This window comes from Coffea arabica, chromosome 6e (assembly GCF_036785885.1).
Source record: "Coffea arabica cultivar ET-39 chromosome 6e, Coffea Arabica ET-39 HiFi, whole genome shotgun sequence".
Classification (NCBI taxonomy): Eukaryota; Viridiplantae; Streptophyta; class Magnoliopsida; order Gentianales; family Rubiaceae; genus Coffea; species Coffea arabica.
This window is the reverse complement of record NC_092321.1, coordinates 26,608,335-26,616,264: the sequence shown is the minus strand read 5'-3', so window position 1 is coordinate 26,616,264 and position 7,930 is coordinate 26,608,335. Positions and strand designations below refer to the sequence as shown.

Sequence of the window (7,930 nt, the reverse complement as noted above, 5' to 3'; positions counted from 1 at the left end):
ATGACCCTAAGACAATCAATAATGGACACCCCACGGAACCCGCGGATCACCAAGCCTAGTCCTTATTAGAACCATGATTTGATGCACGCTTTCCAATAAATAGATTCATACTTTGCTTCATACTTTATTCAGGCCGACATGCCCCCAATTATCAGTTTCTTAATGATTGTAAACATGTCGGCATCTTTTCCTATATCAGGTCAATTGTAGACAAATCATCTCAATTGCACACACCAGCCACTTCACATGAATGCTATTGATAAGTTTCTACTTGTTGATTTATAGACAGTAAATATTGCATCAACAGCATCACTGTAACTCATTCATTTTTTTTAATTGATTTGTAAATCCTTTGCTACATTTATAATCACCTCAATTTTGGTAAATGTTAGCAATTTCAGCTATAAATTCTCATAGGTTTTTTTTTTAAGAAAAAGGAAAACTTCAATCTTTGCAAGGGGAAGGGGAGGGTTTCAAAGTTGGAATAAAGAGTCTCACTGACACTTTTGGATGATATTCCGACTGGTGGAACTGGATGTTGGTTCCAAATTAAATCACTCAGACTCTCTCACGCACAGTTTGAGGTCTAAAATCAACCATTATTTGAAAATTGTAAATCCAATAAAGGATAAAATTCGCAATCGCTACACTTTTTTGGGCCGGTTTAGGTAGTTCTTGTAACAGGCATCTGTATTGAGATCTCCCAAATAATTAGGGTGCCGGAAGGCCCGACCGAGCTACTAAACCGAGCCAGTAGCCGAGCTGAAAAATTCAGCCCAATAATAAGCTAAAACTAGAAATTTTATACGTAGCTTTTGGGCCTAAGCCATCCCAAACCTGTGTGTCGGTTATTAATTACACCTCCCGAAGAAGTCCAGAAATTTCTGTCGCCATCCTCCCATATACATATCTGATCATAACAAACAAACCCTAGATTTTTCCCCTTTCTCCTTTCCCCTGAAAGTGAAAATCCTAGGAAAATTAAGAAATAAAAACAAAATCGATTCAGGGTTTGCAGAAGTAATTACTGATTATATTAGATGGGGACGGAGAGGAAGAGGAAGGTGAGCTTGTTCGACGTGGTGGACGAGTCGACTGTGGCGGCGTCGAAGTTCGCGAAGGCTAACGGCAGCGTTGGAGGAGACGGGATGCCGCTGACCAATCGCTGGAATGGCCGGCCTTATTCGGCAAGATACTACGAGATTCTGGAGAAGAGGAAGACTCTACCTGTTTGGCAGCAGAAAAACGATTTCTTGAAGGCCTTGGGAGAAAACCAAACCCTAATTTTGGTGGGTGAAACTGGTAGTGGTAAAACCACTCAGGTAGGTTAAGATTAGCTGTGGATCCATTCTTTTAATGTACTGTTTCTGTATAATATTCTTGCATGTCTGCCTCCTGAGTTCTGTTCAAAATTTGGCCATTTGCGTCTTGTTATGGAGCATTTGCTGCTTATTTCACGTGTCTTTATTACAATCCACTGTTATCTGGTTTTGAGCGGTTGATGTGTTTAGAGGCACAAAAGTGACTTGTAGTCCCCTATGGTTGTTCTCTCTCTCTCTGTGTTTTTTTAATAGGGTTTACTGAGCTTTTAAACATTAGGATATTAATGTTACTTAATGACAGTGAAGCTGCTCCATTTTTTTAGGGGACTCTGTAATTATGAATTCATAGATTCGAATGGTAAGGAATTTTTGGGCTAAGATTAGTAATGCTTTTCGCCTGATAAATTGTGGGTAGCTTAATTCTGAGATGAAAATCTATTTGTAAATACGGTTTTATTAGTTGCTTGCAGAATTTCAAGGCATATATTGTGTATATTGGAGCTTTTCTTTTCAAATTTTGTTTTATCAATTGTAGTTTGTTTATACAGTTGTATTTGTAATATAGATTCCTCAATTTGTACTGGAGGCTATTGAGATAGAGTCCGCAGATAAACGGAGGAAATACATGATTGGGTGTACGCAACCTAGAAGAGTGGCTGCAATGTCCGTCTCTCGTCGAGTTGCTGAAGAGATGGATGTGACCATTGGGGAGGAAGTGGGTTATAGCATTCGTTTTGAAGATTGCAGTAGTGCAAGAACTGTGTTGAAGTAAGCTTATCCTCTATAAACTTCTCTTTGGCCCAATACTGTTTTTGATGTAATTTATGATTGTGTTTGTTGTTTCACACTTGTATTAACAGCCTTTTTTTTTCAACAGGTATCTAACAGATGGTATGCTCTTGAGAGAAGCTATGACGGACCCATTGTTGGAACGATACAAAGTTATAATTCTTGATGAAGCTCATGAGAGAACTCTTGCAACAGATGTTTTATTTGGGCTTCTTAAGGAAGTGCTGAAAAACCGGCCTGATCTGAAGCTAGTAGTTATGAGTGCCACCCTTGAAGCTGAAAAGTTCCAAGGCTATTTCTATGGTGCACCTCTCATGAAAGTTCCTGGGAGGCTTCATCCAGTAGAGATTTTCTACACTCAAGAACCGGAAAGGGATTACCTTGAAGCTGGCATACGAACTGTGGTGCAGATACATATGTGTGAACCTCCTGGTGACATCCTTGTTTTTCTCACTGGAGAAGAAGAGATTGAGGATGCATGTCGTAAGATAACCAAGGAAATTGGCAATATGGGAGATCAGGTAGGGCCTGTCAAAGTAGTGCCTCTGTATTCTACACTTCCTCCTGCCATGCAGCAAAAAATTTTTGAACCTGCTCCGGCTCCATTGGTGGAAGGTGGTCCTGCTGGAAGGAAGATTGTTGTCTCTACAAATATTGCTGAAACATCTTTGACCATAGATGGCATAGTTTATGTTATAGACCCAGGTTTTTCCAAGCAAAAAGTATATAATCCTAGAGTTCGTGTCGAGTCTTTATTGGTTTCTCCAATATCGAAGGCAAGTGCTCACCAAAGATCTGGACGTGCTGGAAGAACACAGCCAGGAAAATGTTTTAGGCTCTATACTGAGAAAAGTTTTCAAAATGACCTCCAGCCACAAACGTATCCGGAAATATTACGATCAAATTTGGCAAATACTGTTCTGACATTGAAGAAGCTTGGCATAGATGACTTAGTCCATTTTGATTTCATGGATCCTCCTGCCCCTGAGACATTAATGAGAGCATTGGAGGTGTTAAATTATTTGGGTGCCTTGGATGATGATGGTAATATGACCAAACTAGGTGAAATTATGAGTGAATTCCCCCTGGACCCGCAGATGGCTAAAATGCTTGTTGTCAGCCCAGAATTCAACTGCTCGAATGAAATTCTGTCCATCTCCGCTATGCTTTCAGGTATTCTAGTTTGCTTTAATACTTGGTTTTTTCCTCCCTCTGAGTTTAGTCGTCGTTTCTATTTAAACATAGATCCAGTTTGTGTGCTCCTGTTGTTGTAAGTTCATGGGCACCTGTTGTCTCATATGCATGGATGTAGTTCTGTGCATATGATATCCTGCATCTAACTGCATGTGCAACTGTGCCATGCGGTTAGATGTTTATGGCTGCTTAGGTCGTCATCAGCAACTGTCTTGTCTGGGGTTCCATGCCCCTGGTTGGCATGCACCGTAGAGTTTCTAAGTAATTGCTGATGTAGATAGTTGCAGTTTCTCAGTATTCTGTTATCAAGCAAATGGTGTCGTCTCGCCTCTATGCATCTGCTGACCTACCGTGGGCCTCCTCTGTGATAACCAATTATTTCTCTAGTACCAAATTGCTTTGTCCGGCCTAGGGAGGCTCAAAAAGCTGCAGATGAAGCAAAAGCTCGTTTTGGTCACATTGATGGGGATCATCTGACGCTGTTGAATGTATACCATGCGTACAAGCAGAATAGTGAGTACACATCCTCTTCAGTTTTTTTTTTTTTTAACTTCCATTGTGTTGTGAAAGAAATTCATCATGCTGATGATAACTAATTTTTTTCGTTTGTTGTTGACTGTATATCAGAGGAGGATCAACAATGGTGTTATGAAAACTTTGTCAATCACCGTGCACTTAAAGCTGCAGATAATGTAAGGCAGCAACTATCTCGGATCATGGTTAGATTCGGCCTCAAGTTATGCAGCACAGACTTCAACAGCCGTGACTACTATGTCAATATCAGAAAAGCCATGTTGGCTGGCTATTTCATGCAGGTGGCTCACTTGGAGCGCTCTGGGCATTACTTGACTGTTAAGGACAATCAAGTAAGTGCAAAACACAAAATAAGGGGGAAAAAGTTGTGAGCCTAGAATCTTAAGTTTAGAAGGATTCAGAATGGTCCATGTTATGGTATATATTGTAAAATCAACAATTTTTTTTTTGGCAGGTGGTTCATTTGCACCCTTCGAATTGCTTGGACCATAAACCAGAGTGGGTTATTTATAACGAGTATGTTTTGACCAGCAGGAATTTCATTCGCACAGTAACTGATGTTCGTGGGGAGTGGTTAGTTTTCTCATCTTTTCTGCTCTTTTCTCAATTAGCATCTAGTTTAAAGTGGTGTGATTACCCCTCAATAAGATATTTAGCAAGGTTTCTTTGTACAAGTCCTGCTTTTTACAATGTATGTTGAATAGGTTTTTGGTGAATCAATCTTTACATACCTTTGTGGCTTGTATACCTGTTGCTAATTTGCTGTAACTTATGGTGTCTTTTATTTATTTATTTATTTTCTGTTGGTGCAATCTTCTGCGATCCTTTACCCTTTTTCCCGTGTTGGCATGTAGGTGTGGTTTAGAATGCTGGATTATAGTTGTTTAGAAGATCATTAGGAGTTCTTTCTCTGTATGAGTCTCACTTTGTAGGATGACTAGGTTTGTCCTGAATTCTGATTTGAAACTTTTTGTGAGTCAAATTTAGTATCATTTGTTCTGAATTGGCTCTTTTTAACTACCATTGCTTGGTTTGATATCGTGATCTGTGGAAAACAAAAACTCTGTTCGTTAGGAGCCAAGTATCCTGTTGCACTTAGCTTGCATGCATGATCATAAAACAGAAATTTTATTAGTTAAAATCATTTTTATAGACGGTAGAAATTATGAGAATAAACCTCTTTCCTTATCTCACGATTAATATACTAATAATGATTGCTGATGGACATTTCTCGGAATATCAGTTTTCTAGAGAGAATTGTTACTAAGTAGATCTTTCATTCTTTCTGTTAATTGTTGTGTGTATCTTTTGCCATTTGCATTTTAATTGAGAGAGTGTGTAAATAATTGCGTCAATCCATCTTGAAGCTGTATTTTGGTTTTAATGCGACTAGTTAATGTATGCATATCTGCTGGGTACTCTCTTTTTTTCCTTTTCTTTTTTTTGGGGTATTTTTGGAGAGAGAAAAGGGGGGGGGGGTTTCATTGTTAGTATCCAATCAGAACGTTTAATTACTAGTCACCTTCTGATTTAATCTACAAGAGTGTCAGTAAATGTATAGAAGCTGTATTTTGGTTTTAATGCGACTAGTTAATGTATGCATATCTGCTAGGTACTCTCTTTTTTTCCTTTTCTTTTTTTGGGGTTTTTTTGGAGAGAGAAAGGGGGGGGGGGTTTCATTGTTAGTATCCAATCAGAACGTTTAATTACTAGTCACCTTCTGATTTAATCTACAAGAGTGTCAGTAAATGTATAGAATATATGCATATACTGAAGTACTCATAAGATAGCAGAAAAGAGGAAGCATCGGAAAGTTGCATTTTAACTCCTCGGCATGTATTTCCCTACTTGGGCAGGGATTCCCAGTGTAATGCGTACTGAAAGTTGCATTTTAACTAGTTTTCAGATACATTTAAAACGTGGTACTTTATGTATTTTCAGAAAAGAGGAAGCATCTGTGATTTCATGAAATAAGAATCGTGGTACTTTATGCCTAGTTCTTTTCCCTAATAGCTGAAAGTTGCATTTTAACTCCTCGGCATCTATTTCCCTATTTGGGCAGGGATTCCCAGTGTAATGCGTACTGAAAGTTGCATTTTAACTAGTTTTCAGATACATTTAAAACGTGGTACTTTTATGTGTTTTCAGAAAAGAGGAAGCATCTGTGATTTCATGAAATAAGAATTGTGGTACTTTATGCCTAGTTCTTTTCCCTAATAGCTGAAAGTTGCATTTTAACTCCTCGGCATGTATTTCCCTACTTGGGCAGCGATTCCGAGTGTAATGCGTACTGAAAGTTGCATTTTAACTAGTTTTCAGATACATTTAAAACGTGATTGGGACTTCCCAAGTGTTTGTGCTTTGGTGTTTGATCTTCCTTATTATTCTTTTTATTTTATTTTTTTTATACATGGATCTTCATTTAGTCGCTTGCCATTTGTAGTCTTTTTTTTTGCTCAAGTACAGGAATGTCATATCTTGCTAACTTTGACACTACCTTATACTGCCCATAAATGTTTGACATTTGATGAGCCTTTTTTGGTGGTACAATTTTCTACTTTTAACCGTGTACATGAATTGGCCACAGATTTTGTTTGATGTGTTGTGGTTGTAAGCGTTGATGAACGGAAGTAATTTAGTTACTCCCCTTGAAGATTAATGTTATTGCATAAAGTTTCTCTAATATTTGAACTATATGGTTTGTAGTTCACCTATTTTCTTTTTCCGTTTTTCCTGCTGGCTTTGAATCTTGTCTTGGTCTCTCTCAGTTTTCAGTAACTTCCAGCAAATGTTGGCTCATTCTATTACTATATTTATGATATAGTTAGTTTGCAATAATGACCTTAGTTTTGCTGTTGTTCCTCGAATATTGGTTTTTGGTGTGATATCTTTTAAAGAAACCTCTTTGCCTGATTATGACATTATTTATCTAACTATATTTTTGTGGTTTCATTGATCTTTTGTTTTTGTCTCATTTGTCTGATAGAAAATGGAGAAGCTTTGTTTATGTTACTTATAGTTTGTTTCTGTTATGCTGGTCTCGTCTTAGGTTGATAGACATAGCGCCACATTATTATGATCTCACAAACTTCCCAAATTGTGAGGCAAAGCGTGTCCTGGAGAGATTGTACAAGAAGAGGGAGAGAGAGGGAGAGGAGAGCAAGAATAAGAAGTGAAGATCAAGCAAATTGTTTGTGCACTTCTAAATGTGGCCTGTGGTTGAAAAAGGTGGAGGCCGTGGTCAAAGCAGAGATTTGTATTATTATTTGAACTTGGTTCTTATTGAAACTTCATTTGGTATGCTTAAATGGCTATGCAGTTAGTTTTCTTCTGCTTCTGTCTGAGGTTCACAAGTGCTGTATCCGCGTGTTTTACCTAACATCACCTGTATCCCCTCTCCCCTCCCCCCACCCCAAAAAAAAAAAAAAAACCCCCCTCTTTTCCCTCCCTCCCTTTCATCTCTTTCTCTAGTTAGGGAACATATGATCTGTGGGATTGTAACAGATCTCTAAGCGAGATTTCTCCTTTAGTTTAGTGCACTTACCTTATTCTCCAATCCTCCGATGCTGATAGGATGTGTGCGTATGTATTGGAGTAAATGTACACACCTAGTTGGGACTGTTAAAGCAATTGGGCCAATTTGAGATTGGTCCGTTTGGTTTAAAGAAGTTCACTGAACCTAAGATTTAATTGTTTTTGTGTCTTAAAATGCTGGTCTTTTTAATATTTGTGTCTTAATTAAAATTTACTTTTCTTAAAGTGTGCAAGTTGACCATGACATGAAATGCGCTGGACTATAATAATGTCTATAATTCATAGTTATAAACATTATGGCATAAACTGTTATTACTTTATATATATGAATTTGTATTAATTCATAATTATAAAATATATATTATATATGATTAGGTATTTAATTATGAGTTTGGGTCAAATTCTGTTTCAGTTTGAAATTCATATAATAGTATAAGTTGATTTGAGCCTTTTAATGTGAGTACGGAACCTAAAACTTTGAAACTCAAAATTCATATAATTTGTTAGTTGAGTTTTGGCTTGTTAAAATCCACTCAAAAAAAATTTCAATTGACACT

At 37.7% G+C, this 7,930-nt stretch overlaps 1 protein-coding gene across 3 annotated transcripts; it reads left to right on the top strand.

The window, feature by feature from the left end:
* Positions 1–886: 886 nt before the first annotated feature.
* LOC113696157 (probable pre-mRNA-splicing factor ATP-dependent RNA helicase DEAH2) lies at positions 887–7,529 on the top strand. 3 transcript variants are annotated; one of them, XR_003449690.2, is made up of 7 exons: positions 887–1,322; positions 1,888–2,090; positions 2,200–3,284; positions 3,593–3,818; positions 3,933–4,171; positions 4,294–4,412; positions 6,889–7,176. XR_003449690.2 is itself a non-coding variant. In XM_027215531.2 (7 exons), the coding sequence occupies exons 1-7, from the start codon at positions 1,041–1,043 to the stop codon at positions 7,013–7,015; spliced, it is 2,181 nt and encodes a 726-aa protein (XP_027071332.1). In that variant the 5' UTR covers positions 887–1,040; the 3' UTR covers positions 7,016–7,529. The 3 variants fall into 3 exon arrangements, 1 of the variants encoding a protein (XP_027071332.1); XR_003449691.2 differs by having other exon boundaries at positions 3,583–3,818; XM_027215531.2 differs by having other exon boundaries at positions 3,693–3,818; positions 6,889–7,529.
* Positions 7,530–7,930: the final 401 nt, after the last annotated feature.